Genomic DNA, 19,158 nt, shown 5'->3' with positions numbered 1-19,158 from the left:
AAGATTGTTGCTGAGCTAACATCTGTGCCAACCTTTCTCTACTTTTGTATGTGGGATGCTGCCACAGCATGGCTTGATGAGCAGTGTGTACGTCCATACCCGGGATCCAAACCCTTGAACCCCAGGCCACCAAAGCAGAGCACAAGAACTTAATCCTTATGCCACCAGACCAGCCCAAATGTACACTTTTGAAGTACCTTTATTTAGTTGCATTTTCATTTGATTGACAGTTGGTCTGATGAGTTGACTGTATGTTTCAGGACAAAAACAAGAAAGGCTCCAGAAACATAACAATGGTTAGAAATGACACATACACACTTAACAAGACAAGGAGCTGGATTTGCCCCGGGAAGATGGTAGCCCAGGGGAAGGGTGAGACAACTGGTGCTGAAGGCTCTTTCCTGGCTCTGGCAGGGGACGGTAGATCTTGGGGGCTGGGGGGTGGCATGGTGAAGCCTCTGATAACTGAGGAAACTTCACAGACCCTTATTATGATAAAGAAAGCCAGATAGACTTTGTTCATTTGCTCTTATCTTAAATCTGTGTTCCCCAGAGCAGATCCTGAGATGAGGGTTCATGTTCAAATAATCAAGGAAACGTGCCAAGGAGAAACCAGCTAAGGAAGTGGGAAAGGAAGGGAGTGAAGGAGTAAACACCAAGCAAGGATGCAATTTCAGGTGATGTCCCAGCCTCATCCTGAACTCACAGCGGCTCTGGAACATTCATTACACTGCAGAGTTTGTCCCACCTGGAGGCAAGAAAGCGAGCTTTCATACTCCTGCACCAGTCCGTCATTGGCTACAGGTCATGCCAGGGGGCACCTCAGCTTTCTCAGAGTTGGGGCAAAGTGGCTCTGTGCTTAGGGGTCCACTGAAGAGGGTTGCATGTGTAAGCTTTTAGTAGCAAAGCACAATCAGAAGCTGAGGGATGGGAGCCCAGAACCAGCAGAGGGATCCAGAGGAATTGGGTGGAGCATCTACACCATCTGCTACAGCAACCCTGCCAGTTAAGAGCCGCAAAAGTTTAAACTTCTGCGATTTTATTGAATTCCCTGGAGAAAAAAAGAATTACACTTTCTCTCCTGTGTCCTCTGATAATCAACCCTTTAGTAGTTTTTTTTTTTTTTATCTTTATTTAACACATATGGCTACTGTCACATATACTATTCTCAAGTAATTAGCCTCGCCAACTACTTTTCCTTAAGTGCCCAATAATTAAGAAAGAATTACATACTCTGCTTTTCATGTTAGGTCACGAACTGTGTGTTGGTCAGTATCTTGTTATTAATGAACAATTGGTTGTGTTCTACATTATGAGCCCTGTGCTGAATGGACCACAAATTTTGCTGACTTTTTGAAAGGTTCTAAACCACTAGTGCCATCTCTTAGCTACCTATTAATTCTGCCTCCGAGATTTATTTTATCCAACTAAAGAGTAATTCAAAATGGAGATGAATCCCAAGACTCACAGCCACATTAGCCTGTGGTTATCAGCAAATCTGGTGCATGAAGGGGACTCTGTCACCCTTGAAAAATGCTTATCTATCAGTCTGAATGGAGGTGGTTGTGCCAGTGAGACCTGCCCTCAGGTGGAGATGAGATCCTCCAAGACCTAGTGTCCTGTTCAGTGTAGCACTTTCTGCATGAGGCTACAAATGCATAGTTGGTTTGGGAACTTCTCTCCAAAAGTCCTGCGGAAAACAGAACCACAATTACTCTTAAAATAAAATCCCAGATTTACTGTGTTTTTCGGGAACTGGCTGGCTGCCTACTTTGCTTCTTTTCTTCCTGTTTTTTCTTTTACTTTGCCTTTCATTTAACATTTGTTTATGGAGTGCCTACTAGGAGCCCGGCTCCTAGTTGTAGGGGTACAATGGAGAACAAAACATACAAAGGTCTCCCCTAATTGAAGCTTTTATTCTAGTGAGAGACTGAAATTACACAGACACACACACACACAGTATTTACAAACCGTGGTTAAGTGCTACAAAGGTAAGAAAGTGAGGTGAAGGGATAGAATGACTTCGATGAGGCGGGTGGGGAGGCGGTGGGAGGTATCTTTACAGAGGTGCCATTTGAGAAGGAGCCGGCTCTCTAAGGACCTGGAAGTAGAATTTCCCGAGTGGAAGGAATACTGAGTGTGATGCACCCAAGGCAGCAACAAGCCTGATGTGGTCCAGAGAAGGCAGCCAGTGTGGCCAGAAAGAAGAGGGAAGGTGGTCTTGAGGTCTGAGAGGTAGGCAGATACTCGCTCATTCAAGGCCTCATAGGCCATTGGAAGGAGATTGGGGTGTTGAGAACTCATTAGAGGATTCTAAGTAAGAGAGTGACTTAACATGATTGCTTTATTGTTGGTGATAGAAGCAGGGGGACAGGGAAACAGCAACAGTGGGTAAGACTGCCTGGGGATGCTGTAGGCACTTGAGAAGTGGTAGTACACAGGATGCATTTCGGAGAGGGAGGCAAAGGACGCGTCTTACTAACGATAAGTCCTTGGGCAGGTGATTGACCTTTCCTTGGCCTTAGTTTTCTCATCTGAGTGATGGGATGATACTCATGTACCTACAGCTTTATGTTCTTATGAGGATTAAATGAATTAGTACTTACGCCATGTAACTAATACTTTTCTGACAATTTGGAACAAACAGTAATCAATATGTAAGTCAACCAATAAATTGCTACTTTTAACTTGTTATTATGGTTGGATGTAGAAAGGAAGAAATCAAGGATGACTCCTAGGTCGAAGATTCACCCACATAGCTGATTGTCTTTGTGCACAGGTAATGTCCTAGGGGATACAGAGGCCCTTGGTCTCATTTTGCCACCATTGACTGACAAGCCAATGACTCATTTAGCTTTGCCTCACTTTACCTTCTTATTTGTAAATAGGGCACATGCCAACTACCCCTCCAGTAAATTTCAGTGAAGATATGAAGTCAAATTGCATGCTATACCTAACAGACTTTGTATTTTTCAATAAAGTTATTAATGAACAAGGTAAAAATGACTGATCTGTAAAAAAAAAAAAAGGATATACTTTTCAATCTATGGTTTATATGTTCAATGACTGTGAAATCCAAGTATCTTTGTATATGTGTTTTTGTCTAATGTAATGTGTAAACAAGAGCAAAAGGAAAGGGAGGAAGTAGTTGTTAGAGCATTTTCTGATCAGATCACAAGACTAAAAGAGGGACTAAAATTGGAGCAGAAAAGACAATGTTCGGTGAGAGAGATAGAAACCTCTCTTACTGTTCATGCAAGAAGAATAACTTGGATGCTGTTAAAAAAAAAATAAAAGAAGAAGAAGAAAGGATTAATGAAGGCAGAAACCCATTCCACTAACTCAGGTAGGATCTTTTGGGTCAATGACTTCTTATTCTTAGGACCTGGAACCCAGGTTTGAATTCTGGGTCTGAAGGGCATCTTGGTTGCTTCACAGTTTTGGCAATTATGGATAAAGCTGCTATAAACATTGTGTGCAGATTTTTGTGTGGACAAGTTTTCAGCTTCTTTTGGTAAAAACCAAGGAGTGTGACTGCTGGATTGTGCAGTAAAAGTATGTTTAGTTTTGTCAGAAAATGCCAAACTGTCTTCCAAAGTGACTGTACCATTTTGCATTTTCACCACAGTGTATGAGAGTTCCTGTCGTTCCACATCCTCGCCAGCATTTGGTAGTGTCAATGTTCCAGATTTTGGCCATTCTAATGGGTGTGTAGTGATATCTCACTCTTGTTTTAATTTGCATTTCCCTATGACATATGATGTGGAGCATCTTTTCAGATACTTATTTGCCATCTGTATATCTTCTTTGGTGAGGTGTCTGTTATGGTCTTCAGCCCATTTTTCCATGAGGTTGTTTGTTTTCTTATTGTTGAGTTTTAAGAGTTCTTTGTCCATTTTGGGTAGTAGCCTTTTAGCAGATGTATCTTTTGCAAATATTTTCTCCCAGTCTGTGGCTCATCTTCTCATTCTCTCAACGCTGTCTTTCAGTTTTTTAATTTTAATGAAGTCCAGCTTATCAGTTAGTTCTTTCATGGATTATGCCTTTGGTGGTGTATCTAGAGTCATCACCATACTCAAGTTTATGTAGGTTTTCTCTTAAGTTAGCTTCTAAGAGCTTTATAGTTTTATGTCTTATCCATTTTGTGAAGGGTGTAAGGTCTGTGTCTAGTTTCCTTTTTTTTTTTCTTTTTGCATGTGAATGTCCAGTTGTTCCAGCACTGTTTGTTGAAGAGACTATCTTTGCTCCATTATATTCCCTTTGCTCTTTTGTCAAAGATCAGTTGACTATATTGATGGAAGTCTACTTCTGGGCTCTCTATTCTGTTCTATTGATCTATCCATCTATTCTTTCATCAACATCACAGTCTTGATTACTGGCAATTTATTCTAAGTCTTGATGTCAAGTAGTGTCAGTCATCTGACTTTGTTCTTCTCCTTCAATATTGTGTTGGTTATTCTGGGTCTTTTTCCTCTCCATATAAACTCCAGAATCAGTTTATCAATATCCACAAAATAACTGCTGGGATTTTGATTGGGATTGCATTGAATCTATAGATCAAATTGGGAGGAACTGACTTCTTGACAATATTGAGTCTTCCTATTCACGAACATGGAATATCTCTTGATTTGTTTATTTATTTTTATTTCAATCATCAGAGTTTTGTAGTTTTCCTTATATGGATCCTGTATACATTTTGTTAGATTTATTCTTAATTATTTCATTTTTGGGAGTGATAATGCAAATTGTGTTTTTAATTTCAAATTCTACTTGTTCATTGCTGGTGTATAGGAAGCAATTGACTTTTGTATATTAACCTCGTATCCTGCAACCTTGCTATAATGGCTTATTAGTTCCAGGAGTTTTTTTGTGGATTATTTCACATTTTCTACATAGATAATCATGTCATCTCCAAAGACAGTTTTATTTCTCCTTCCAAATCTGTATCTTTCATTTCCTTTTCCTGCTTCTTGCATTAGCTAAGGCCTCCAGCATGATGTTGAAAAGGTGTGGGAGAGGGGACATCCTTGCCTTGCACCTGATCATAGTGGGAAAGTTTGGAGTTTCTCACCATTAAGTATAATATTACCTGTAGGATTTTTATAGATAGTCTTTATCAAGTTGAGAAAGTTCCCCTCCATCCCTAGTTTACTGAGAGTCTTTCTCATATATGGGTCTTGGATTTTGTTAAATATTTTTCTGTATCTATTGATAAGATCATGTGATTTTTCTTTTTTAGTCTGTTGATGTGATGGATTACATTAATTGATTTTTGAATGTCGAACCAGCCTTTTATACCTGTGATAAATCTCACTTGGTCATGCTGTATAATTCTTTTTATACATTGTTGGGTTTGATTTGCTAATATTTCGTTGAGGATTTTTCCGTCTATGTTCATTAGAGATATTGGTTTTAGTTTTTTTTCTGGTAATGTCTTTGTCTGGCTTTGGTATTTGGGTTATGCTGACCTCATAGAATGTCATTGGTTTCTGCTCTTATTCTTACTATTTCTTTTCTTCTGCTTACTTTGAGTTTAATTTGCATTTCTTTTTCTAGGTTTCTAAGGTGAAAATTTAGATAATTGACTTTCGATATTGTGTCTTTTCTAATACATGCATTCAGTGCTATAAATTTCTCTCTAAGCACTGTTTTTGCTGCATCCCACTAATTTTGATAAATTATATTTTCATTTTCATTTAATTCAAAATATTTTAAAATTTCTCTTGAGATTTTGTCTTTGCCCCATGTGTTATTTAGAAGTGTGTTGCTAGGGCCGGCCCTATGGCACAGCGGTTAAGTGCGCACGTTCCACTTCAGCAGCCTGGGGTTTGCCGGTTCGGATCCCAGGTGCAGGCATGGCACCCCTTGGCAAGCCATGCTGTGGTAGGTGTCCCACATACAAAGTAGAGGAAGATGGGCACGGATGTTAGCTCAGGACCATTCTTCCTCAGCAAAAAGAGGAGGATTGGCGGCAGATGTTAGCTCAGGGCTAATCTTCCTCAAAAAGAAAAAAAAAAGTGTGTTGCTTAAGCTCCACAAATTTTGGGATTTTCCAGTCATCTTTTTCTTATTGATTTCTAGTTTCATGCCACTGTGGTCTAAGATCAGACATTGTATGACTTCTATTCTTTTTAAATGCATCAAGGTGTGTTTTATGACCCAGAATCTTGATGAATGTTGCATCTGATCTTGAGAAGAATGTGCATTCTGTTGTTGTTGGATGAATTAGTTTATAGATATAAATTATATTCAGTTGATTGATAGTGTTGTTGAATCCTACTGTGTCCTTACAGATTTTTTCTGCCTGCTGGATCTGTGCTAATATAAGATTGTTGCAGTCTTCAACAATGATAATGGATTCATCTATTTCTCCTCGAAGTCTGTCAATTTTTGCCTCACATAGTTTGATGCTCTCTTCTTAGGCACACACACATTAAGAATTATTATATCTTCTTGGAGAATTGAGTCCTTTATCATTATGTAATGCTCTTTGTTGTCCCTGATAACTTCTTACTTTGAAATCGGCTCTCTCTGAAATTAATATAGCTACTCCTGTTTTCTTTTACTAATTGTATTTTTAGTATGGTGGATGTGTTATTGTTACTACTAATACTAATCCAACTCTGAGAGACTGGGATCCGTTTGGACCCTTGTCTTTATGTTCTGAGTTACATGATGCTTTAACTTAAAGGTGAGTGCTGACCCTAGGAAAATCTGGGAGGTTTCTTCTTCAGTTCAAATCGTAGAATTTGAGTCATTTGGCAGTTCTGTGTAAATAGCAGTATTCACTCTAGCATTATCCTTCAAATAAGTCTCTTCCTTATAGTGGCCCTTTGCAAAAAGACTATGTCTACTTTGAATTTTTCCTAAGGTGTACCTCATTACACATATGAGTTTGGGTGATTTAAATTAGAATTAATACCTTCATCTCTTCTATCCTGATTGCTGACCTTTCTCCTTTTCTTCAGCTAGGGCTGTGGGCATGGGTGGAGGAGAATAGGCTTCTATATTCTTAGCTAGCAGGAGGCATAGTCATTGAGGTCCTTCTGAAATGCACACAACCATTCTGGCTTTCTTCAGTCTCGAGAGAGTTTTCAGCACCTGTTATCATTGCCTTTGGCTGAGTACACCACATTTCTAATGGGCATTTCAGTTTCACTTCTGTACACCAGGGAGAAATAGCAGAGCCTCCTGCAGAATCATCCTGATCTATGCCTGCTTTCTCTGCCTTTCTTGTGTCCCTAGGTAAGTGTGAAATCGGCTGGGCCTACTACTGCACAGGAGCAGGTGCTGCCGCCGCCATGCTGCTGTGCACGTGGCTGGCTTGCTTCTCTGGCAAGAAACAGAAGCAGTACCCGTACTGAGATGGAGCCACCAAGAGCAAACAGAGGAGGAGATGAGCCGAAGGGGCTCAGAGGTCCTGAAGCATCCAGCTACTTTCAAAAGGTGGAATAGTGGTTCTAATCTTACAGTGCTAATGAAATGAAACCCAATGGAATCAGAAACATTATATAATGTGGAAGGGTTGTGCACGATTTGTGAAAGAAATGGAGAGCATGGAATGATAGAGGAAAATGGACCAAAGGCTAAAAATATTGCAGGGTGTTGGGTGTTTCTCTTCCACAGAGTATTGTTAATGCAGAACACAAACACACACAAACAAATTTATATATGCAAACTAGGGTTTGGTTTCTTTTAAAGATGAGGACTCAGAGCATCAAAGGGCTAGTAGAAACAGTATTATGTCTGGAAGCAGGGTACCCCGCAGATGTTCCCTGTAGGTCATGGCGCTTCTGAAAGCACACGAGCACATACAGACACACGCATCCACACACATGCCCACGCACAAACATATACACTGTTGCACAGACTGTATGAGAGGTTAAGCCATGCATTACTCCTCTGTTTTCTTTTAAATATACATTTAAAACACAGTATTATCACTTTATAAAGCATCTGTTAAACCTAATAAATGGACCAATAAGGCACTCTATCAGTATTTTGTATATCCTGCGTAAACTCTTTATGCCCTCAACATGTTTTCAGTGTTTATGCAGACTTTTAGAGTAACGCCTTTGTATTTCAATATTATTCAAAAATATGCAGGATTCCTCTGAGTAGCTTCTGCTATGATATTCTTACGAAGTAAAGGGGCAAATTTCAGTCGACTGTAGGGGAGAATTCAGCTGAAGATATGAAAGTAATGGGAGACACTTTCCAGTCATTAGATGGTGTTTTCTTTTGCCCATTATTGTACTGTGCTGTACCACATTTATTTCAATATTCATTTTGTAAAGAATAAAAAAGTGCTATTTTGTTTGTATTTGAAAAGCTCTGTGAATAAATTCTCTCTTTGATCAATACCTAAATGAGTCGTAGAGTGTTCGTTCAGTCATTGGGTTTGCTTCCTCAGTTTCCTAAATATAGCCTTTCAGCTCCAACGTTCCTGTAAATTTCTCTTTTTCTTTCAAGGCCTCCCATTAATTCACTTAATAATTTCCAGCAAGGCATTGTTCTAGGCACACAAGCTACCAAAGGTGAGTAAGACATAGTTCTTACTTTCAACTGAAATTCTTTGCAACCAGAATTCTAACTTCCTAACTTCAGTCATGACCAAATTCTTAAAAGAGAATTTCAAATCTATTTTGGATTAAGTTTGAGAATATGGACAATACTCAGATGTGGTTTAGGGCAACAAGAGCCAGGTCATGGTTCAGGAGGTGTCTGGGCCAACAGTTTCCCTGATGACGACAGAGTTGTCACAAGCAGCCAGTGACTTGCTGCCCCTCCACTTTTTGCAGCGTGCTGCATTTCTTCAGTACTTCTGTGCCAAGGGCAATTTCACACTACTCTCTTTCGGGGATCTTTGCCATTTTAGGAAGATTATCTCACACTCCTGCGCCCAGCGTAAAGCCTTGACTAGAGAGAAAGATGTGGACCCTTTCATGACCCCCTAACAGAACCAACTCTCTCAGGAGCAAAGATTGCATACTGGTTAACGGATAGATTCTTTTATTAGGCAATGCTAAATTATTGCATCAAATCCATAAAACTTCAGTTTCGATTAGTTTCTAAATTATATACTTTCGCTTTTGGAAATTGAATATTCTGGCTACTTATACATTAACTATATTTTTTATTCTCTCCCTGTATTTATCAGTTTAAGTTGAATATCTGAGTATCACGCTTGCTTCTGGTTCTTTTAATCACCCAGGGTGAGGATTCTTGCTGCCCTGGAACAATGCAAGAATCTGGCCAATAAAATTCTGGACTTTCTGAGGCTTTGTTACTATGGAAAAAGTCACTCTGCTCTCAAATGCTTAATTCATAATGTGCTGAATGTCGTTTGATTGTGTTTCTTTGTCCACTGAGCAGGGGCTTCTCCACTCTGCGGTTTCCTGCGGAGAGGAGACGTTTGCACTTTGCTTCCTCAATTAACCCGTCATTTTCATGTATTGCTGGTGCTTTTCAACTTTTTTTTCACTGCATTTTCCTGTCAGAATAGGATTATGACTTCTTAGCTCTCATTATCAAGTTAGAGTTCTCTACGGAATTCACTAAAGTCTAATTTCTTGGACAAATTTGATGATGACGTTGTCCCTTTTGTGTGATCCATATGAATTTAGACATTAGCGAACCTCACTAGAATAAAAAGCTGGTCACTCTGACATGATGAAGTCAAATGGCAAATGCTCACATCTCAAGTTCTGGCTAGTCATGGGTTTTTCTGTTTCATGGTGGCCCAGCACTTCATGAGGAGCATCTAATTAATTAAAGATTACATATACTGCTTTTCAAATGAAAATTAGGATTCATGAAATAATAATAATAAAAATCTGTGAAAAGTACATATTCACAGGCTGCTTACTGGTATATATTTAAGAGGCAAAAATAAGCTCCATTTTCACAACCTCATAAAGCTTTCATTGCTTGTACGTGTGTGGGGACCTGGAATTGGCCACCCCAAGATATGTCTCTTTGGCATCAGGATTATTTGAGGTTGATTGCTTTTGATAAACTGGGACAGGGAAGGAGGCTCTGAGGAATGGAACTTGCCCTTTGTTAGGACACATTTACATTTGTAAGGTAAATCTCTATCTGTAAAAGGTGCCTCCCTCTCTGTACCAGGAAGAAGAAAGGAGATGACCTTTTCTCCAAAAACTCTTAATCAATACCAAAGGCAAGGACTTAAATCTGCATTTTATTGTGGTAGTCTGGTAACCTCCTGTAACTGACTTCCCTCCCCCTCCCAACGTTGGCATTTCTTAAGGATTAAGCATCTTTCCTTAGGCTAGGAACTGATTGCTGTGCTCACCTGTGACCACCCAGCTCCAGACAATCGACTTGCCTCCTGCTACGCCCTCTGAGACAGCAGACCACTACCTGCTGTGTCCATCAAGCGCTGTGCCGACAGGGCAATCTTGTGACTATTATGGGAGGGACATTTCAATCATATGTGAAACACCCTGTTTGGGGGTATATAACCACTATGTGTACCCCACTTCTTCGGTGCCCTTTCTTCCTTCGGGAAGAAAGGCCCCGGGCCATGGTTCCTCATAAAGCTTTGTTTAATTTTCTCTTGCTGTTCTGTCTCATGTGAACTTAATTCATTCTCCGGCCAGACAAACCCACATTTGGGGAGAGGAAATGTCCTCCTCCCCTACACATGCTTGAGAGGTAGGTGGGGAGTTTTCCTTGTTTTCAGGAAGAAAAAATGACATGCAAAGAAGTTAATTGATGAAATTGAATTGATTCTTTCAATTTTCAACATACTTATTTTGTGTATTTGGGTACTAAACAGTTCTTGAGCACCTGCTACTTACTAGGCATTCTACTAGATATAAAGCTCTTAATAAAACACAACCACTGCTCTCAAGTTGGTCTCCAGGTAGTCAGGGAGAAAAAGAGTGAGATCACCAGTGATTACCATATCCTGTGATGTCAGTTGGCTCTCAAAGACAAGGAGGAAGTTTCTCCCAGGTAAGAAATCCTGCATAGATAAATTAAAAAGGGTAAAGAAAAGAAAGATGATAAATTGCATTTTTCTACTCTTTAAGAGACATCATTAGGAAAATAAAAAGGTAAGTCAAAGATGAGAAAAGTTATGTATTTGGCAAAAAACTTATATTCAGGACACATAAGGAACTCCTTCAAATGAATAATAAAAAGACGGACAACTCAACTTTTTAAATGGGTAAAAACTTGGATGAGACATTTTACAAAAGAGGATGTATAAATGCCAATAATCACCTTGAAAAGGTGCTCAACATCATTAGTCAGGAAGAAAATGAAACTTAGAACCACAATGAAACACCACTTAAAATACTCTAGAGTGATGAAAATAAAAATATTAACACCAAGAGAATATATAAATGCTGAGGATGAGGATGCATGGTTGGAAGACCATTAGGCAGTTTCTTATTAAATTAACCATAGTAATTCCCCTCCTAGGGATTTATAGAAAAAAAAACCTATGTCCACAAAAAGATTACATAAGAACGTTATACATAATAAACCTAAACTGAGAACAACTAAAATGTCTACCAATAATAAAAAAATTGTGGTATATTTAAACAATGGAATACTACTCAGCAATTTAGAAAGAATGAACTTCTGGTATACACAACAACACAGATGAATCTCACAGACATTATGTGGAACAAAAGAAGCCAGACACAGGCAAAACTGACATGATAGAAATCAGAACAGTGATTAATTTGAAGTGATTAACTGGTAAGTACATGGGGAACTTCCTGGGATGGTGGAGATGTTCTATATATTGGCTAGGGCGGTGGTTACACGGATGTATACGCTTTGCAGAATCCATCAGTACGTGCACTGACAGTCTGCACTTTATTGTATGTTAATTGTCCCTTAATAAAAAGAGAGGAAAAGGTCTTTAAAGAATAGTGGTGCTGTGAGTTGTCTCACAGGGCTGCAGTGAGGGTGCATTGGGGCATGGTGAGAGATGAGACTAGAGATGAGGCAGGAGAAAGGAAAACAGTGTTTTGTGTGCCATGCTAAGAGAATTAAATTGATCCTGGAGGCAGTGGCAGGATTTGAAGTTGGGGGAGATGTGCATGACTACCTTTGTGTTTTAGAAAGATTCCTGGAGCAAGTATGGTGAGTCACTGGGTGGTAGATGTGGGGAGAGACATTGTTATAGTGTATTCATTTCACCATCAAAGGGTTGTTGAACACCTGCTATGGTCTAAGTGCTTGGGAAGAGAAGGCAAACAAGTAGGGAGATGTCACCCAGGTGAGAAATGATAGGGCCCTAAACTGGGCAAAGTTAGTGGAGGTGGAGAGAATGGGACCAATTAGAAGTGGAGGATAGAATCAGTAGATGCCTAGGATATAGAGAGTGGGAAGGACAAAAGTAGAGATGGTTCAGGTCTCATGTGGGCAGTTGAGTGGATGAACATGCCCCACACAGAGATAGGATACGAAATAACAGGAATGTAATTAAAGACTTATTGCGCAATGTGCCTGTGAGATATCCAGGTGGAGATGCCTAGTGGATAGTTGGAAATTAAGGCCTCAGGCTCAGGAGAAATTTGGGGTGTATAGATAACAAATATGGGTGATATCAGTGAATATTCATTCATTAATAAGAAACGAATGCAGAAGAAGCCTTAGGGAACATCATCATTTAAAGGATAGGAATACTAAAAGGATTCCGTTGAAGGAGCCATCAGAGACATAGGAGAAAATTCAAAAGAAGATATTGTTACAGACACCAATGGAAGAGAAAAGGATTTCAAGAGGGAGGGGATCTCAATAGTATTTATGACAAATGCCTCGGGTGAGTCAAGTTATGTTTATTTGGTTTGGTAACTAGAAGATTATCACAGAAAAGAGCAGTTTTAGTAGAGTGGTGGGGGTGGAAATGAAATTTTTAGGGGTAGAAGAGTGAATAAGAGATACAGAAGAAGAGACAATTACAGAGCAATCTTTCCGAGAAATTTTGCTGTAGGAGGGAGGAGACAGTGGGGAGTTTCTGTTCAACGGATATAAAGTTACAATCATACAAGACGAGTATGTTCTGGAGATCTGCTGTACAACATGGTGGCTGTAGTTAACAATACGGTATTGTGCACTTAAAAACTCATTAATATGGTAGATCTTATGTTGTGTTCTTAGCACACACACAAAAAGGGATGCAAGGAAACTTTTTAAGATGACGGATATGTTTATTACCTTGATTGTGCTGAAGGTATCATAGGTGTATGCATATGTCTAAATTCATCTAATTGTGTACTTTAAATATGTGCAGTTATTTTGTGTATCATTTATATCTCGTTAACTTGTGAATAGAAAGAAACTTAGCAGTAAAGGGAAGGAGAGAGATGGAATTCATTATGCATTTTTGTTAACGGTAAAATGGTCTTTATAAAAACTGTTTTTGCAGTCCTTGGTGACTGGAGTGAGTTTGTCAGAACATCCAGTGTTCATGCACCCCTGTTTGATCCAGGCTCTCTCTCATATAGTAGATTGCCTATCTCAAGACAGCCTGCATGGAAATGAGACCACTAGATCATTACACCAGGTTCCAGCAAGCACACAGGACCTAGAAGAAATTGCCTGTCACCTCAAGAGCAATTTCTGAGGGAACAGAATGGAACTAATTCCCTAGAACAAGGCAAGAGGATGCCAGGAACTGGGTCACCGCACTAACACATACCAATGGAGTTCAATGAGAAAATAATTGATTTTTCCCTGGAGGAATTCACCTATTGTAGAAGGAGGATGATCTTCTCATGACCCAGGTCTTCTTTAGTTCTGTATTTTTAGTGCCTACCCTAGTTTTGTGTGCTCAAGTGGCAGTTAACATAAATATGCATATCTGAAATAAATGCTTGGCAGTAATGAAAAATGAGAATGTTTTTAATACGAACAAGAGCAGAGAGAGTATGTCATGCTATGCAGCCATCTGTGGCCACACTGAAGCTGAATTACTTGCACCAGCAATTGGATCTGAAAATTCTTCCTCTTCTATTTTTTTCTTAACAACTTTCACAATTGCCGTATCTCTGGAATATGCGGAGAAACTGTTGCTTGTCCTATTCTGAAGATTATGCTGTATCTTCTATGTATGATTGCCCAGGCTATTTAGTTTGGCTCACCTAGAATGCCTTATGGTTTCTGATATCCTGGTATTATTCTTTTAACTATATTGATTCATTTAAAAATTGTGTACCGACCACATTATGCATCTTACACTGTGACAAAATCTACCATTGACATTTTTTACCTTTCATTATGGCCTTTACATTTTTCTATTCACTTAAATTCTTTAAAACAAGTACTCTTTGTTACGAGTCTATAAGCATGTATTAGATCATTATACCAAAAATAATAATTTTTTCAAAAATGAATGTTGAACTTGTAGTGCACACAGAAATAAGCTTCATTAGGAGAGACTTTTTATAAGGTCTGTCTGTTTTTCTGCACCACTTATCTGGAAAGAATTATTATTTGCTTGAGGCAAGTTAAGTGGTTAGTTTCCAAGCCACTTGACTGAAAAACAGCCATGAGATTAAGGAAAAGCTAACATAAAGAGATGGACAGTTTAGGGCTAGTTATTAGCAGTGAACTTAGATCCTGCTGTTTGGCTAAAATTTTATGCATACATTAGTGATTAAGAGATTCCGACTTGGGGCCAGACTGGTGGTGCAGCAGTTAAGTTCACACATTCTGCTTCGGCGACCCAGGGTTCGTCGCTTCAGATCCCGGGTGTGGACATGGTACCACTTGGCACGCCTTGCTGTGGCAGACATCCCACATATAAAGTAGAGGAAGATGGGCATGGATGTTAGCTCGGGGCCAGTCTTCCTCAGCAAAAAAAAAAAAAAAAAAAAAAGAGGAGAATTGGCAGCAGATGTTAGCTCAGGGCTAATCTTCATTAAAAAAAAAAAAGAGAGAGAGAGAGACATTCCGACTGGGAGTGCCCAAGTTTGAATCCTGATTCCGTCACGTCTTAGTTGTGTGAACTTGGGTAAGTGTCCTACCCTTAGTTTCCTCGTTGTAGAATCTGAACAATAATCTTACCTTCCTAATAGAGTCTTAAGAGGATCACACAAGATAATCCATGGGGAGCTCTTTGTAGTTTTTAGCATGTAGTAAGCACTCGATACATGGTAATGCTCGTTATCATCATTATTTTTTTGGTTTCTTTCAGTCTGAGTCCTGGAGTTTTCATTAATAATAAAGGAGAGTCCACACATTCCAAGTATATGACTGTAACACTATCAAGAGGAGCGAAAGAACGCCAGATTTTGTAAGGTGTCCAAAACGATTTGTTACAAATGCTATATCAAAACTTGATAATAAAAACGAGACAGAGAATACAGTTTCTGATCCCTGTCTTCAGTTTCCCCTGAAGAAGTGGTAATCACCCTTTTCCGTGGAAGCTCAGGGGATGATTTTTGCTAGTTTAGTTTGTCTTTCGTGTGATCCACATTGCTTTGTCCTGTAAGGTCGGATAAGCTTTAGAATGTCTTCTTCCAAAACACAGATCTCTAGTCCTAAGTCTTTGTTAGTTTATTTCCCTGCATTGTTTTGCTCACTACCAATTACCCTGACATGTGCTGGCTCTGACTTTGCTGCTGCAGCTCGCTGAGATTCTGAGCTGAGCCCTCTGAACATCTCTCTGTGTGCTCTTTGGTACCTGCCCCCTCTGTGTTCTGCCGTTTGTCCTGATGAGAAGGGAGCTTCAAACTCCTGAAAGAAGAATCATTTCAATTTGCACACGTGCAAGATGATAAAGGGACAAGGTTTCTATAGAGGCATTTGTAGTAATAGCAAAAGTCTGGAAACAACTGAAATTACTATCAGTAGGGAACTCCTTAAATAAATTATGGTGTATCCATGTGTAGAAAACTATGTGGTCATTTAAAAAGCAGTATTTCTGTACTGATATAGAAGATCTCCAGGATCTAGTAAGAAGGCAAGATGCAGAAGAGTTTACATAGTGTGCTAAAATTTCTGAGAACATTTTTAAAGAATATACAAGTATTTGCTTTATACAAATAGAATGTCTCTGGAATGGTAAATAAGAAACAGATGGTAATGGTTGCTTCTGGATAAGAGACAGGGTGGGAGGTAGGCTTACTGTAAGTGCTCTTTGCACTGTTAAACTTATGACTGTATTACCTATTCAAAAACAATTTTAAAATAATACAAAGAGATCATTTAAAAATGTATCACCCAGATATGAGATGACAGATATGCCTTTCCCTCAAAATCTATAGAAAATAAACCCTTCAATTCCACAGCCTATTAGAGTTCAAAGCCAGCCCCCAAATTTCTGCAAATTCCTGGGGGGATGTTTTCAGAGGCTACCTCGTATGTATCCACATGCAGCCTTTTTCCCTTATTCCTTTGACTCTTACAGGAAACTCATTGGTTTCTAAAAAAAAAAATTAATAATAATGACTCATAGTAAACATTTATGAGTTTTCTAGGTTTTAGTGAAGATTGGGCAGATGAAGCTGGAGGAGGCATTTACAATGGAGCATCACAAACAACTTTAAATACATCAGAAGACCACCTTCCTTTAGCTGCCCTCCCACTTTGAAGTTCCAGTAACGACACCAGCCTGCTCTCTTCAGCGAACTGCCTCCTCTGTCCTCTTTCTTTAAAAAGGAAAATAAATTCTTTTTCTCTCCTGTGTCGTGGTTCTGTGTTCTGTTTCATTGCTTAAGTGTGCCGTCGAAGTGGTCTCTGCTTCAGTTGGCTTATCAAAGTATTTGTCCAAGGAAAGGCAAGACTTACCTGAAAAGGAATTTTGCTATCGGTCATAAAGTTATGTAAAATGCTGCATATTTGCTAGAGTAACAGTACCAAAATCATTATTGATTTATGTGCTCCGGTACTCAAACTTTAAATGTTGGAGTTCTTCAGGGCCCTTTTTTCCTTCTAAGCCATTATCTGCCGGGCAATCTCACATACTCTTGTACCTTCAACTACATCTATTCATCATCTAGGGTACGTCTTCAACCCTAGATCTCTTATAACCAACTGCATATGCAACATCTCTATTTAGCAAACTCGACAATATATCAAACCCAGCTGTCCAAACTGAATTTATAATCTTCTTCCTAAACCAGCTCTGTCACCAGTGTTCCTTGTCTCTGTATATCATACTCCCGTGAACCAATGCTCATGCCAGAAACCCTAGTCATGCGTCATACTTTCCTCTCCCTCATGCACGTCGTCTACCCCATACGTAGACTACCATAAGGTAGATCCACTTTTCTCCATCTCCACAATACTCTCTTAATCCAGTTATTGTTAACTGACCTGAGCCAATTTAGCCAATCCCACGTACACCTTCTTGCTGCAAATATCGCTAGTTTAGGATGTTTGGGGATTAGTGAGAGCTCTAAGTATCCTCCGCCACAAGTTTGCCACCAGATGGGATGTTAAAATTAAAGCGAATCTCAAACCAGATTCTGCCACAAATACAAACATTTGTTTGCAAGTAAGCACAGAAACTGTTATACAATCTGTTCCACTTATTTGTACTCTAGGCACTTTGAAGGGTACCCAGCATGAAAGGTTCGCTTGAGCAGATGTGGTAATATTCTAGCCACAGGATTCAGCTCACCTCCTTTTGAATCAGAATTCTCTGTTAACTACTGAGACACAGAACTAAGTGTCTGGTTACCAATGCCTAGGTTACCACTCCAAGTGGTGAGGGAGGCTGCTGGGCCCCCCAGATTCTCAGAACACTATTCATGCCCAGGTACAAATGGTTGTATAATTGTCCATAGTCAATTCATAAGTTTTGAATGTCATTCTTTTCACCAATGGAATATTCTTTCTGGCATTCCTATGCCAATGAGCAAATTCTCTCATGAAGGTTTAATAGTGATATTTGAAGACATTTGTTGTAGCTGCTTCTGGTGAATGGATGTCTGATGAGGGTAGATCAAATGTTAAGTAACCACCTCTAGGATGGAGAGTAAAAAGAACTTACATAGTTTTGCTTATAGTTATATATTATAATATCACATATTATATAGTATACACACACGTATATACATACACATATATGTGTGTATTTATATATCACATTTTAAAAATACATTGATAGATGAATGGATAAACATGTGGCATACATACACACACACACACACACACACACACACAATGGAATATTACTCAGCCATTAAAAAGAATGAAACCTTGCCATTTGCAACAACATAGATGGACCTAGAGGATATTATGCTAAGTGACATAAGTTAGATGGAGAAAGACAAACCATATGATTTTGCTTATATGTGGAATCTAAAAAACAAAACAAATGAACACATTAAACAGAAATAGACTCGTAGATACAGAGAACCTGTAGTTGCTAGAAGGGAGGGGGGTTGGGCGAAAGAGGTGAAGAGGTTTAGAAGTACAACCTTCCAGTTATAAATCCAATAAATCACGAGGATATAGTACACAGCATAGGAAATATAGCCAACAATATTGTAATCACTTTGCATGGTAACAGATGCTTACTAGACTTATGGTGATCATTTTGTAAAGTACATAATGTCGAATCACTGTTGTACGCCTGAAACTAACATGCTATTGCATGTCAACTATACTTGACTAACAAAAAAAAAACTAGATCAAAAGAAAAATTACATTGCAGACAATATATCCCTTCTTATCTGCGTACTCCTGACTCATCTTCCTATATGTCCACTTACTCTCCTCTAAACCCAGTTTCCACACTGGTGAAATAATCAATGTGTAAATCACAGATATAATCATTCCCCAGCTTCAGTGACTTCTCACTTCTCTTGTTTTACCCTGTATGTATGCATCTTATCACCCTCTCCTTTGTTACTCTTCTCCTTACCTGTTGTGCTTGACTATACTGTCCCCCTGTCTGTTCCTTCAATTGGCTAAGACACCAAGTGCCTTGTAGCATTTGCTCTTCTGTTCTCCCTGCCTGGAACATCATTTTCCATCTCTCTCCGCCTAACTAAATTCTACGCATAACTGAGGCCACAAATAAAGTAAACCATTGCTGACTCTTCCCACCTCAGTTGAGATGAGCCTCATGGTAGGCCCTCCCGTGACCAAAGTCGCAATTAATTAATTGTCTGATGTCTGTCACTTGACTGTCATCATTTCAGGGACAAGGTTCTTGTCTGT

General features: G+C 39.2%; 1 protein-coding gene across 4 annotated transcripts in view; it reads left to right on the top strand.

The window, feature by feature from the left end:
* Nucleotides 1-8,363, top strand: part of LHFPL6 (LHFPL tetraspan subfamily member 6) — a 230,934-nt gene extending 222,571 nt beyond the window's left edge. For 2 of the 4 annotated variants that reach the window (XM_070239294.1, NM_001433643.1), the window contains one exon: nucleotides 7,246-8,363. In XM_070239294.1, coding sequence (XP_070095395.1) covers nucleotides 7,246-7,364 — 119 coding nt within the window. In that variant the 3' untranslated portion in view covers nucleotides 7,365-8,363. Of the gene's footprint in view, nucleotides 1-6,516; nucleotides 6,551-7,245 lie in introns of those variants that run through there. The other 2 variants (XM_070239296.1, XM_070239295.1) reach the window with 1 other exon arrangement.
* Nucleotides 8,364-19,158: the final 10,795 nt, after the last annotated feature.

The sequence above is a fragment of the Equus caballus genome, chromosome 17, assembly GCF_041296265.1.
Source record: "Equus caballus isolate H_3958 breed thoroughbred chromosome 17, TB-T2T, whole genome shotgun sequence".
Taxonomy (NCBI): domain Eukaryota; kingdom Metazoa; phylum Chordata; class Mammalia; order Perissodactyla; family Equidae; genus Equus; species Equus caballus.
The sequence above is the reverse complement of the archived record's forward strand: the minus strand, read 5'-3'. Positions and strand labels throughout refer to the sequence as shown.